Raw genomic sequence first — 14,628 nt, forward strand, 5'->3', positions numbered from 1 at the left:
GCCATCTCCACCATGAGGCGCTAACTACATTCAAGAAGCTACGATAAAATAAAATAAATGTGTGGACGCCATCTACACTACGAGGCGTTAACCACATTCAGGAAGCTACAGTAAAAAAGTAAATGTGTTCACGCCATCTACACCATGAGGGGCTAACTACATGATACTACTGAAACTTATACTTACAGTATTAATATTTCGTGTTATTTCTTGAAAATAACCTAAAGTATACAACGTGGTGAAGAGGGCGACGGGGATCGTTCGATTTAACGCCGCGCGAACGACCCTGCGATGACATCAGAAGTGGGATAAAGAATTCAAGCCCACGTGATTTTATAGGAGGAAATTTGCCGGTAATATCCTTCTATTGCTACTTCTCACGTCGTCTATTGTTACTAAATTATATAGCTTTCTCATCATTAAATAATCCTACGTTGTACTAGAGTTACTAAATTATTCTTATTTGACGGTTGGTTAACTTTTTGATAGGTCTTTCTAATATTTAAACATAAGTATAAAATTAATCGTTGATCATTCATCATCATAATATCCGATGCCCACTTTTCTTAGCCTTAATTTTAACAGAGTAGGTATCTATAAAGCCTCTTTCGTTATGGCCACATCATCAATTTAAACTAATAATTATGTCATATTACGTCAATCAATCGTAACTTCAATACCTAAATCATGTCCGTGTAGAAAAGCAAAATTTTAGTGAAATTTAATAAGATTATATAAATTGAAAGTTAAAATGAGTAAGAAACCATTGGGTGAGTAATGTAACAAACGGAGCACAACCAACAACATTGTTGTAACGTCACATAGAACTTGTTGCTATCCTTCATCACTCATGCCCGCGACAATCTTAAAAGGAATGTTACGCCCTGCCTTGTATCGGAGTACTGCTCTCGAAATTTTATGCGATTGCCAATTATTGTACGACCATTTGGAGAACAAATCCTAATTGGCCTCGAAGAAGCTGGGGCACATTAAAAGGTTTCCAAGTAACTTTGATCGTCATATTACGAAACGATGAAAATGAACGTCTTTGCGCGTTTTTTCCAGGACTCCACGTCACGGGTGCCATCAACAAAGCCCGTACATCTATGTTAAAGGACGGCAACGCCCTTGTGATTCCTGTGGTGTAGCAGTATGTTGACAGTAACGTGAATGTATACCGCAGGGCCTGGGCCGGGCGCCTACCGACTGCCGACGACGGTGGGCTTCCAGGACCACGACCCGTCTCGGAACCGCAACCCGATGTACTCGTTCGGCATCAACGCGGGCGCGCGCTTCAAGCAGTTGGGCCCCGGACCGGCCTACCGGGTGGACTGCGTCGTGTCGTCGCCGGCCTGGAGCTTCGGGGCGAGGTTCCCATTTATGTCATTTTAAAGTATCAACTTGATACTGATTAAGTTTTCGTTGTTTGCTGTGTTTTTCTCTTGGCCTTCCCCATGGGCCATGATTTGCGTATGGAGTTTCTCTCATCAAATTGAACTTTCAGCTGTTCGGTTAAGTTGACTTATTCAAATTCAAATATTTTTATTCAAAATAGGATGTGAAATCACTTATTGAAAGTCAAAAGAACCCATTCCAAAATGAATGCCTCAGGCCTGAGAAAATGGGCGCAACAAACTCAGCGGGCTTTTTTTTTCATCAATAATATGTTTTACAATTAAAGTAACATTTACAAAGTAACATTGTACAATTAAACTTATTATTTAATAGCCTGTGGGCGGTCGCTCCATTCCCAATCTGTGGTATCATTAAGAAAGTCATTTATGTTATAGTAGCTTTTACCACACAAACGGTTTTTAACAATTCTTTTGAATAACGTAATACTTTTGTTTTGAACATTTTCTGGGATCTTGTTGTAAAAGCATATACATCGCCCCACAAAAGACTTACTAACTCGACTTAGCCGAGTAGTCGGCATCATCAGTTTGTCTGTTCCTGGTGTTAACATTATGGTTATGACAGTTTCTGGCAAATTCACTTATGTGCCTATGAACATACATTACATTATCAAGAATATATTGAGAAGCAACAGTCAAGATGTTCATTTCTTTGAATTTTGCTCTCAATGATTCTCTAGGACCTAGGTTATAAATAGCGGGAATAGCCCTCTTCTGCAGCACAAATATTGTATTAATATCGGCAGCGTTGCCCCATAGCAATATACAATTAATCTGTTTACGTAGCTGATTTAGTGATGCAAGTACTTAGATTAGTTATTCTTGCGTCATTGTTTATTTTCTTGAGTATTTTTACTATGAGGGTAATTAAGAAATTCTATTCTGATTTTTAGTTATTTTCTCTTTTCAATAAGATTGTTTTCACTATTTCAAAATTGCAATTTGTGAGTGTGCAAGTAAAAACGCGCTGGCCTTTTAAGTATTTTTCTTTCTATTTAAGTGAATGTCAATATGTCTGTTGCTCAAGTTAATATTAGGTATATTAATTATTTACTTTTCCCAACTTTATGTCCCAGCGTCCACCTAACATTACTTACATTGTTTTTTCCTATTCTGTCTCTCCATGTTTTCGAATTCAACTTATACCAAACTCCTATCTTCACTTTGGTGTTACATTTCATGTTTAAGTATAAATGTTCGAAAAACTCTTTTATACTTATTGATTTTTATTTTGATGTTATGAAACGATTTAAATAAACGATACGGATTGTTACTGCTTACAAAGATTCCCGTAGCATGTCGATATCAGTAGCGTGGTGTGCGAGCTACGTTAGTCACTACGATCGATGGTGAGGTGTCATACAGACTCTGACATACACTTACAAGCACTTGCGATGTTCGATTTTTCTCTAAATGATGCCGATCTCTCTCTCTCTCTCTTTCTCACTCGATATACTTATGTATTTAAGTTGTTCGTGGGTTTTGTGTGTTCCTACTCGTTCGTATGTGCGCCAGGTTTCCGCAGCGCAGCACGATGCGCACGCCGGGCCCGGGCGCGCACGCCCCGGAGAAGTGTCCGCCGACGCGCGACCCCCGCGCGCCTGCCTACTCGATGGGCGCGCGGTTGGGCTTCGCGCTGAAGCGGCCCGGGCCGGCGCCCAACGCGTATGCGCTGCAGATGGGGCCCGGCTCGCCCGCGTACACCATGGGCGCGCGAGTGGGCTTCAGCCTCAAGCCCAAGTCGCCCGGGCCGGCCGTGTACTTCCAGCAGGACGCCGACGTGTACTGCGCGCGTGCGCCCGTCTACAGCATGGGGGCGCGCTCGGCGGGCGCCGGCAAGCCGACCAAATCGCCGGGCCCGGCCGCCTACCCGCCCGACCTCTACAACACCAAGAAGGTTAGTCAAGATTTTTGGCCACGTACGCTCCGTGAAGTTACCATTTTCTTTAAGTCTGAATTTTTATTTGCCCTATACTTTCCCCGGGGCGTAAAAAGAATAGGGGAGTCCCAGGCCCATGGGTGTCATAAGAGGCGACTAAGGGATTTTTAGAGTGGGAGAGCCACGCTGCCGTCTATCACCGCTCTTCAACAAGACTTCCCTTAAAGCCTCGCCTAGTATCGGAATACTGGGTCTCGAGCGATTGCCAATTTCGTGGCCATCTGGAGGGCAAAGCCAAATTAACTTCGAAGAAACTGGGCGTCATTAATAGAGCACGGCAATACTTCAAGCCGGCCCACATTCTAGCGCTCTACAAAGCGCAGGTCCGACCACACATGGAGTATTGCTGTCATCTCTGCTCTGGCGCACCCCAGTATCAGCTTGATCCATTTGACCGCGTGCAACGTAGAGCAGCTCAAATTGTCGGGGACCCATTGCTCTGTGAACGGCTGGATCACTTGGCGTTGCGTAGAGATGTCGCTTCATTGTGTGTCTTCTACCGCATTAATCACGAGGAGTGTTCCGAAGAGCTGTTTCACCTGATTCCTGCCGCTGAATTCCACCTTCGCACGACACGCCACAAGTTAGGATATCATCCCCATCATCTGGATGTGTGGCGGTCCTCCACAGTGCGGTTTTCAAGCAACTTTCTACCACGTACTACAAAGCTCTGGAATGAACTTCCTTGTGCGGTGTTTCCGGGACGATACGACATGGGTACCTTCAAAAAAAACGCGTACACCTTCCTTAAAGTTTCGGCAACGCTCCTGTGATTCCTCTGGCGTTGCAAGAGATTGTGGAAGGCGGTGATCACTTAACAACAGGTGACCCGTACGCTCATTTGTCCTCTTATTCCATAAAAAAATCCTCCAATGAATTGCATCAGCTTCAAAATTAAGGTAACTTTACAGGGCTGGCGTTTATTCTCCGGTGTAGACAGCTTATTTTGCTCCATAGCAATGCTGCACTAGGCTTCATTGGCAATTTTGAAACTGTTTAGAATACTGATTCCTAAGGCGGCAGCAACCGGATTTGAAATCTGCGACATTGGTAGAAGCAGTGCACCAGAAATTCCTTCTCAATGTAATCGAAGGAGTCAGACAAACTCTATCGATTGTCCTTGTAGGTAACAGTTCTTTTCGGCATATTGAGAGCTTACTGAAGAATGTACGTATAATACGTAAAAATTAATTGGTTACGAAAGCAAAAGTTTGAGAAATCAAACTCATCAGCAATTAGAGGAAAAGAACGATAGCCATAAAGGGTATACATATTTCATCATGTTAATTTTCCACAGAATCCATACAAATATTCATTCGGCACGAAGCACGGCGACTACGCCCCGCCGATGATCATCAAAGAGGACACCATGGACTGTCTGTGACTCTTACTCTCGCGGCTGGCTCTACTCCACGACACTGCAGACATACTTCAGCCCGAAACACCTTCAGCGGCCCCGGCGGCGCAGAGACTTTAAGCCACAAGATGGCAGCATTTCTGTACGTTCCTCCGTTGCAAACATTCACTTGTCGAGGCCGGCCGAGACGTGCGCTCTTGTTCCTGTACTTGCACTTGGTATTGTTATTAATGTCAACATAATGATGATCAAAATTGTGAAACATAAGACAAGCCTGAGCTATGGGAGTTCACTAGTGAATGGAGTGGTCCATGTACACCGAACGCACATAAATATCGCTTGAACAGACAAACTACTCTGAAATTAGTACAGGAGGCTTATATTGCGAACTGAATGTGGCACAGACATCGCTCAAATACAACCATGATCACCGAGCGTGCTTTACTCTACTCACTACGGTCTCACGTTAGATAGCCGAGCGTGATAGCAAGTATCATTCAATACCCACACAAGAAAGTGCTCAGAAACAAAAGACACTTATGTCCAGGAACAGGTCATCTGTACGAGGGCTAGCTGTCAACTAACTGTCTAACTGAAGAGAAGCAAAACTATTGATAATATTGAATAACGCACGAGAAAGGTATCACATGTTTAGGTACTAAAAAAAAGTATCGGTTTCGAATTCGTAAAATATGTTGACTTCAAAATTGTGTTGTAGGTATGTAAAGTTTTTGTCTTTTGTATCAACGTTTGATAGGTTTGTATCGTATTGTGTTTACAATAAAATTCATATACCTAAAAACTGATTACTGATTAAATATGTTTCTAAAATTTACTAATAGATGTGTGCTGAGAGCCTTAAGTTACCTTTAACTATGCCGAATAAGCGCTAATTCAAAGAGGGGATTAGTTCCCACTCAATGGAAAACAGCGCTCATTACACCAATACACAAAAGGACAGCAAAGACGAAAAGAAAAACTGTTGACCTATTTCGAAGCTGTGCATCTTTGCAAATATTTTAGAAAAAAATTATGGTTTCACACTTTTCTAAAGGATGGGTCCACCATGTCCACCACTCCTAAACCACAGAAACAATTTTGATGAAATTTAGCAGACATGGACTGGAAAAGGACATAACTTTTATCGCGAATAAGATGTTTGGAGGGGTTGAAATAGTGGGCGGAAGTTTGTATGAAAGTTCGTCATTATCAAAGATGACATAATGAAACTTTTTAATTAGGCACTTGATAAGGAATAATAAAATATTTTTCTAGTGTTTTTGACATTTCGAACTGTTTGGGGATGAAAAAGGGGGACGAACGTTCGTATGGAGTCCAAACAAAGTCAGTTTTGACGCCTACCTTTGAATTCGATTTTGATTTTATATGGTACAAAAAGAGCTAACGTGAGAAAGGACATAAGCTACCGATTATTGTAAAAAAAGGCATGAACGGGTTGACATAAGGGATGAAAGTTTGCATAGGAATTCGTTATTTTAGCAGATAAACAATATAACTAACGTTAATATATGAATAAAATTTCGAACAATGCCAACTTAAAAAAATACTATTACTACCATTATAAACTTTATTTGTCTAAAACGGCTTTACTGACGGTTTGTCGGAGTTGGTACCGACTAGTTTCGGACCATTCGGAGGTCCTTCATCAGGGTGAGTGTACTGAGTTCGCGGTGATGTCCCTCGAACCCTCGCAGTTAACATGGCGCGGTGCACCGGCGGTGATGACGCCCACGGATGCACTGAAACTATTGTCTCACTATTGGTCTTCATGGGTGCACAAAATATACTGACAATAATCACTACGTAATCATCGGCATTATGGGTCTTATACCGAGATGCATTTAACAACACGGGATTCCAAGTAGGTGGCAGAGACAAACATTGTCTCTACTATAAATAGGTCGTCGGTTGATCTCAATGGTTTCCAAAAGCTTGCGAAACACAAAGTTCTTGTCGCGGATCAATACTTCTACCTTACCTAATATAATGTGAGGTGTCGGAGTTGAGCGCATGCTCTGCCACCTGCACCGCCGAGGTGTTATCCATTTTGCGTACACTTCGGATATGCTCTGTGAGTCTAGTCATTATATTGCGTCCCGTTGCTCCAATTGCCGCCGTATTTTACACATTGTAAGCACTTTCTTATGAATGTTTGAAAGGTGGATCTTCCAAGTGGAACCCAAAACTTATGTCTTAATAGGGCTAAGGTATGAGAAACCATGATAGTTTTTCTGATGATATTTACCTTTCATTTTTATGAGAATAAGGGACGAGACAAGCAGGACGTTCAGCTAACGGTCATTGATACGCCTCGCCCATTTAATGCAGTGACGCTCAGGATTCTTGAAAACCCCAAAAATTCTGAGCGGCACTATAATTGCGCTTGTCACCTCTAATTTCACTAGCTACGGCGCCCTTCTGACTGAAGCAAAATAAATTATGCTTACACATTACTGCTTCACGGCAGAAATAGGCGCCGTTGTGGTATCCATAATGTCGTGTATAAAATCTGATTTCTTTGGAAGTAGAATAGGCACTGTCTGATCATATTGTATCAAATACATGTTTCTAAATCTACCTTGCACCTTATGAATCCGTCATCCTCTTTGTATAAATCGACGTAATTCCAGAAAAACGTTCCAAACCACAATCATGCCGAAATTGAGTTAAGAACACAAAACTGGTCACGTGATTCATATTAACGGACTGACTTACCAGCCCAACCCACATGTATGGAATACACTTATATTAAATTAACGCACCGCTAAACGAATTGTGCAGTGAAGGAAAACAGCTTGAACCAGTTGGACTATGAACAAGGAACGGATTAACTGTCGCCAGCAGTTCCGCTTCATCAGGTTAGTTTCCTAGTCCTTTCATACAGTCCACTTCGCAAGAAGTCCACTGAACTACGGCTGAATGTCTCATCCGACAGTGGATTTTACAGATAACATATCCTATTTTGAATAAAAATATCTGAATTTGAATACCAATGTAGTGGAACAAAAAAAAATTAAATTAAGTTAGCTGTTGTCCACACATTGTGATGGTGACAAACATGTAATAGAATAACTTGTTACCTCAAATAAGACAAAGGAAAAAGTTCTTCATATTATGTTGATAAAAAAATAACATTTAACAAGCTTTTAAAAATCTAATTGATGAAGAACTGTTTTTACATCATCACTAATTAAACAACATCTAAATAAATCTAAAACTTTTTCATGGACTTGAGTTTATTGTTCCGCCTCATGCCAGCTGCTCGGACTCTCTTCCAGTACTCCTTGGTGTTAGGATCCAAATCCTCTATTCGGGGAGGTTTCCCAGTGTTGAGACTCCAAAGCCAATCGGGGTACTCACTGTCCTCCTTTATCTGGAATGATGCAAGCTGAATGAAAGAATGAACTATCCTCAATGGCTTTTTTATTACGGCTATGATTTCAACAGTCCAAAATGGCAAAATAGGGCATATTTGTATTTTTTAATAGAAAGTAATGCTTCAATTGACACCAAATGACTGGTCAACAGGGTAACGCCCACATGCCACTTCTACATCTTTTTCCTCTTTCGTATGTTTATGAAATTTATGGTGTCCTGATAAATTTGACTACTTTGGATGACGCTATCCATTTGGTCACCTTCGGTGTATCGTTATATATGGTGACGATGGGTGTTGCAATGTTTTTGAATACTATGGGTTACTGTACAGTTCAGGCAGGAAACTGCTCGGCGAGCTCTTTTTAACCGACTTCAAAAAAGGAGGAGGTTCTCAATTCGTCAGTATGTTCTTTTTTTATACATTTGTTACCTCAAAACTTTCGACTGGGTGAACCGATTTTGATAATTCTTTTTTTATTTGAAAGCTAGTGCTTCCCGTGTGGTCCCATTGTAATTAGGTCCAGACAATGGCATCCATGAGAAAACCATAAGTCTTAAATTTTCTATTCGTATGTGGATGATAAATTTACGAATAACTCAATATCGTCCCAACCAATTTCGATGATTTTTTTTTATTTGAAAGGATATACTTCAAAGGTATGGTGAGAGTTCTGATTATGGAATCCATGACAAAGTAACGGAACTCTTCAATTCTTAGGAGTAAATTAACGATAATCGGCCGAATCTTTTTATGCTATTAGAATATTTAAGTCATGTACCATAACATAGTTATGGTCAACTAATTGTCTTTGTCAAATATGGTGATCAATGGGACTCCTTAACGACTTACAGTAAGGGTGCGATCTGTGGCAGAATTTCTAACTGTCTGTAATAGAATTGCAAATGGCTTACGTTCATCGCTGCATTGAAAAATTTTGTATACCTACACATATTTAGACAAATTGTTAGTTAGTGATCTTCAAATTCACTAAAAAACAAAAAAAAATCCAAAAAAACAACGAATATTGTCATACAATATAATTAAATTATTCTAGTTACGATTATTATTTTTGGAGTCGGTGTCATCCAAGATAGGTTTGTAACTACATACAAAGTTATAGGTGGCGAGAGGCGAGAGGCGAGAGCGGGTCGCGGCGGGAGGACACCGATTGCAAAAATAACAATAATCGTAACTAGAATTAGATAATTTAATTATATTGAATAAAAATACGCAATTATTTTTATACTTTTTAGTGCATATTATATCTATTGTTCTTGAATAGTGTTTTTGAAGTCGGTTGTTTTTTACGTCGATGCTCGACTTCTTTACGTCTAAGGAAAAAAATCTTTTTTTTCCTTAGACGTAAAGAAGTCGAGCGGGCCGGATGGCATTCCTCCCAACGTACTTAGAATGTATGCCCCTGAGTTGACGCCGGTGTTAACGCGTTTATTCCGGAACTCGTATATATAAAACTCTATTTAGTCGTATTTTTTCAACTCATAGAAAACCATCCGATGTAAAAAAAAGGAGAGATAGTTCGGATCCGACTCATTATAGGCCTATTGCTATCACATACCTGCTCTCCAAAAATATGGAGAGCATAATTATCCGCCAGCTCTTGGTATACCTAAAGCGTCACCAGTTGTTCAACGACCGACAGTACGGCTTTCGCCTTGGTCTTATGGTATACCTAACACATAGACGGCCTACATAGATGGCCGGCGGCTATCGAAAGCAAGATAGAAAGCTTGGCCTGGATAGCGAAGGCCTATGATCGTTTTATTTATGAACGCGCTTCGCGTTCGAGCAATAGCATTTACAACGATCTGTATGTTGCGGCCAGTGAGGAAAATTGTGGGCCACTTGCATAATATTCTCGGGAAATCCCAAATGATGGAAGTTTTGAGAGAAACGCCTTGTACCATACCCGAAATAGAGCACGGCAATACTACCAGCCCACATTCTAGCGCTAAACAAAGCGCAGGCGCATAGTATCATCATCATTTTCAACAATATTTCAATTCCAGTTGTTCTAGTACAGTTTATGCCCATACCTTTACATCTTCACCAGTCACATAAATATTGGAGCCACATACAAAATTAACTAGTTTCTCCGGGTCCGTCTCCACTGGTAGTAGTTTCTTCTCCACTGTACCCACTTTGCCCCCCTTTTTCTTCCCTCGCCCCAAGCCCATTACACCTTGAATTGAAATTGTAATTAAATATTTTAAATACTATGGCCTGATGGTATATAAAAAAGAATTGTTTTAGCAGGAAAGCAATGTATTGCTTGATGATGAAAGGTTATGTGATATGATATATGATACAAGTATTTTAACTAACATATATATGTCAGCAATAGTATACAAGTATGCATTATAAAGTAGAAGCAAGTTGCTAGGTATAATTTCAGTATTTTATATTTTGTGTCTTTGAAGGATTTAATACTTGTCCACTTTGATAGTCTTCATATCCGTAATACAGAAAACATTATATTGTCAGAGAATAATAAACATTAGATGTCACATAAAATTCTTACAAAAATATATCTAGTCTCACAGGGATCCCATCAAGGTCTAATATTATTACTAATGATGTAAGCACAATTTCATATAATCTAAGTATTTTCTTTATGCAGGCAATTTCAAAATATTAAAATCAATTTTTTTTTGTTTTTGTGTATCTGCAATCAGTCTTAGACTTTAATCAGATGTGTTCCCATTTCTCACATGCAGAGTGTGCTTCCCCGCGGAAGCGTCTACTCATCCTGATTTCTTACTCTCTGGAGTCAAGTCTTTGCACATCATAACGATTCAAGTGTTTCCTTTTTTTTTTTTATATGAGAGGGGGCAAACGGGCAAGAGGCTCACGGGATTGGGAGAGGTGAGGCAACCGCCCATGGACATCTGCAACAACAGGTGTGTCAAGAAATGTGTTGCCGACCTTTAAGGTGCGAGTATGCTTTTTTCTTGAAGGTCCCTAAGTCGTATCTGTTCGGGAAGACCGCTGCCGCTAGTTGATTCCACAAAGTGGCTGTGCGAGGCAAGAAATTCCTATAGCTAACATCTAAAAGAGATGTTACTAAAGGATTGTAGTGGCAAGACAGTCTACTTTTATATTTTTCTGAGGCTAGCCTTATTTCATGCTTCACTGTGGTTATGCCTAGGTGTTGGTGTATTTCAGCATTACTGACAAACCACAGTGCACTTGAAATATTACTTAACATAATATTTTGCTGCCTTTGGATAACATTCATGATGGATGTGCTTGCAGTGGTCTAGGATTTTTCTTTTTTCGTAGCATTAAAGACTGTCAAATTCTGCATTGTCATCATCACCCAATGAACATTCAAGACTATCCAGTAATAAATCCATTGTGTCGATCGTGTGCACTGCAAACTCTTCAAAGAACGAACTTCAAACAACATTATACCTTAATAGTCAACATTTGTATACCATATGTCCACACTGGCTTCAAGATTGTTTTATATATTAGTAGTTTATTTTCTATTGCAAGCTTAGAATTTCGTTGCATTAACCAATAGTAACTGTGGTACTTTATTTTCAACTCATCCCTCTTTGCTATGATGTGCTTCTTCCATGTCTTCCACTCCATTTAGACAGGCACCTTGCCTGTCTAAATGGAGTCCAGCTAAGCAGTTCTTTGCTTCCCAATTTCACTGGTGGGCAGGTTTCTCTCCTTAGTGTGAAAGTCACATGAGTAGACTTGGATGCACTAGCCTTAATTCTCCAATCCTCAAGCCATTGCTGTATTTTGTTTAGACCGGCTTGCAGATGCTTGGTTGCTGTTCCAGCATCTTTATCTGAGCTTAGTACTGCGCTATCATCAGCATAGGTGCTGTCACTTAGTCTGGTGCTTCAGGGAGGTCTGCAGTAAATAAGTTATAAAGGATTGGCCCAAGTACAGAACCCTGTGGCACTCCTGCCTTTATATCATAGAAATTCGATGTTTCTTTGCGTACATGGACCTAAAATATCCTGCCCATTAGGTAAGACAACAATGAGCACCGAGACAGGCTTAAGTACTGCCAAAGATCTATGGATCGAAGTATGATGGGAACACATAGACTAAACAAAATTAGAAATGAAGATCTGAGACAAAAAACTAAAGTAATCGACATACTTAATAAAATAGATCAGCAGAAGTGGAGATGGACTAGCCACATGTTGAAGGATGGCCGGGAGAAATGGAGCAAAATTGTCACAGATTAGTATCCAAGAGGTTGCACACGGAGCCAGATGAGACCTCGAACAAGATGGGAGGATGAACTCAAACTCACAGCGGGCCCGAACTGGAGAAGAGTGACCCATGACAGACTCCAATGGAAAGAGCTAGAGGAGGCCTTTGCCAAGCAGCATACTGAGTTAAGAGACATACTCTAACTCAGAATAAAAAGGGCTTAAAAGATAGATAATAGATAGATAAGACTTCAGAAATAAGTAATAACTATGAGGGAGTTTTATCTTGATCTTCGATAGCAGCCCCTTGTGCCAAACTCTGTCAAATGCTTGTCACTCAATAATTTCAAATTACTTCAACATCTTAAGAAACTGAATTATATGTCTCTAAATAAATGCAATTGACACATAATAATATATTATACAATAAAATGAATAAATTAATAGGTAAGAGTGAGAGTTCCTTGAAAACGGCACTGTGGAGGAACTCCACATATCTAGATGGTGGGGATGATATCCTAATTAAAGGTGTGGAATTCAACAGCAGGGATCAGGTCAAAGAGCTCTTGGGAACACTCCCCATGATAAATGCAGTAGATGACACACAATGAAATGACTTCTCCACTCAACAGAAACTGATGTAGCCGATCAAAGATCACTGGGTCCCTGACAATTCCAGCAGCTCTGTGATGCACTTGATATTAACCACTATGTAGTATTATAACTTTTAAAGTTGATTAATCATCATATTCAAGTAAAGGTTTTATTTGATTTCTAGATAGAAATCTTGAAGCAAGTATACCAGTAATAGTATTTGACATCTACTAAACATGTTAAATATTAATCATTCATGTGTTTGACATGTTTCGAAGCTGATGCTACACTATATTATAATAATTTTAATACTGTTTGAATAATCTCGTAAAACACTAGATACTATAAGTTCTTTAATTCATTTTGTATTTTACCTCCAGCAGCTGATGTAGTCTTTTTCACCGCTGCGAATTCTACGGAATTGGTATGAAAACATGAATACGTAATATTATTATTTGCACTTGGTCTAGAGTTATTGCAACATTTTAAAACACTTAATCTCATTAGGCTTCTAAACATTTTGGTCTGTGTATGTACAATCAGAAGTTTTAGAGCTGTAAACCATATAGGTACTTTGTTGTTTATAATTCTGAGATAATTGTATTTTATAAACTAACACATCGAAAAATATATAATAACTTTGTAGTTTGAACCTAGCTATTAGCTAACCTATCTTAACAGCCTAACACAAATAAATAAACCAATTTTTTTTTATTCGCCCATTATGGGCAGGCTATGGTCGTTTGAGCGGTGACCATACTGCCAGTGCCTAGTCTTTCGTATAAACATTACATTTTGTTTTTTAAAGTGTAAACCCTCACTTCTAGGATTAATTTCACAAATTAAATTTGAAAACAAAATTTATGATCGATGCCGGACTCAAATGTGCGAGTGATCTTCCACTGAGCCAACCGTTCGAGTGACATAAGGGTCATAATCATCTTAATATGCATCAAATTCATTCATTATTTAGAGGCGTTTGGCGATTAAATAAAACAACTGCTTGACTGTGAGGAATATGCGGAAAATATGATTTATTAAAAAGTTACATGATATATATACAAAATCCTTAAAACTAGTTACCCAATTACAATTGTTACTTAAAAAATATTTACAAGTTCAGAAAATACACACCAATACTAGAGCTTACATTTTAACCAATAGTAAAACGTTTCATTCAATAAGAATTGAGAATAATATTATGTGTTCTATCTCGCTCTAAAACTAATGCTATCGCAGTTTGTGTAAACTCGCGTCGAACCTCGATCATACGATGTCAATGAGCATTCAGCACCTACGCTGTTGCTCATTGATTAAAATTGCATGAATAGCGATCGACCCCCGAGTCCCTACGCTTCACTCGTCAGTCGAGTCCGCTCGGCCTTGCTGTGCGGTTGTGTAACACGGAGCATATGACTGATCACGTGAGTATATCTGCGATCGTCGAGAGAACGTGACGATGCTCGTACATTGATGAGATTATTACTGGTGATCTGTATGATTCTATGAGTTGATGTACAGCATTATGAAATGGTTCTTATCAGAGCTAATATAACGTTATATAAAATAAAATGTTCTTGTCAGAGCTAATATTACGTTATATAAAATAAAATGTTCTTGTCAGAACGAATCTTTCGGCATACGCTTATTACAGTTATTATGCACGATTACTATTTCTACGATCTATAATGCTACGTTACAAGTTAGATACTTCAATCATTATC

The 14,628-nt window shown here is 39.5% G+C and overlaps 2 protein-coding genes across 3 annotated transcripts; one reads left to right on the plus strand and one right to left on the minus strand.

Moving 5' to 3' along the window:
• Positions 1-651: 651 nt before the first annotated feature.
• On the plus strand, positions 652-5,517 carry LOC126973017 (outer dense fiber protein 3-like). Of its 2 annotated transcripts, none has more exons than XM_050820142.1 (4): positions 652-770; positions 1,184-1,370; positions 2,931-3,312; positions 4,652-5,517. In XM_050820142.1, the coding sequence occupies exons 1-4, from the start codon at positions 752-754 to the stop codon at positions 4,736-4,738; spliced, it is 675 nt and encodes a 224-aa protein (XP_050676099.1). In that variant the 5' UTR covers positions 652-751; the 3' UTR covers positions 4,739-5,517. The 2 variants fall into 2 exon arrangements, with proteins under 2 accessions (XP_050676099.1, XP_050676100.1); XM_050820143.1 differs by having other exon boundaries at positions 674-770; positions 1,066-1,370.
• A 2,349-nt stretch (positions 5,518-7,866) lies between these two features.
• LOC126973030 (39S ribosomal protein L54, mitochondrial) lies at positions 7,867-13,612 on the minus strand. The gene is made up of 3 exons (XM_050820161.1): positions 13,279-13,612; positions 10,166-10,311; positions 7,867-8,105 (listed from the first exon to the last, which is right to left on the minus strand). The coding sequence occupies exons 1-3, from the start codon at positions 13,421-13,423 to the stop codon at positions 7,944-7,946; spliced, it is 453 nt and encodes a 150-aa protein (XP_050676118.1). The 5' UTR covers positions 13,424-13,612; the 3' UTR covers positions 7,867-7,943.
• Between the last annotated feature and the right edge of the window lie 1,016 nt (positions 13,613-14,628).

This window comes from Leptidea sinapis, chromosome 28 (genome assembly GCF_905404315.1).
Source record: "Leptidea sinapis chromosome 28, ilLepSina1.1, whole genome shotgun sequence".
Lineage (NCBI taxonomy): Eukaryota > Metazoa > Arthropoda > Insecta > Lepidoptera > Pieridae > Leptidea > Leptidea sinapis.

Excerpts from the sequence above, each read along its gene's own strand:
- LOC126973017 (XM_050820142.1), top strand. Across the intron at positions 1,371-2,930 it reads GCCTGGAGCTTCGGGGCGAG|GTTTCCGCAGCGCAGCACGA; the intron begins GTTCCCATTTAT and ends TATGTGCGCCAG. Across the intron at positions 3,313-4,651 it reads ACCTCTACAACACCAAGAAG|AATCCATACAAATATTCATT; the intron begins GTTAGTCAAGAT and ends AATTTTCCACAG.
- LOC126973030 (XM_050820161.1), bottom strand. The coding sequence starts at position 13,423 with ATGTTTAGAAGCCTAATGAGATTAAGTGTTTTAAAATGTTGCAATAAC. Across the intron at positions 10,312-13,278 it reads GACTACATCAGCTGCTGGAG|GTGTAATGGGCTTGGGGCGA; the intron begins GTAAAATACAAA and ends TTTCAATTCAAG. Across the intron at positions 8,106-10,165 it reads TGACTGGTGAAGATGTAAAG|ATAAAGGAGGACAGTGAGTA; the intron begins GTATGGGCATAA and ends GCATCATTCCAG.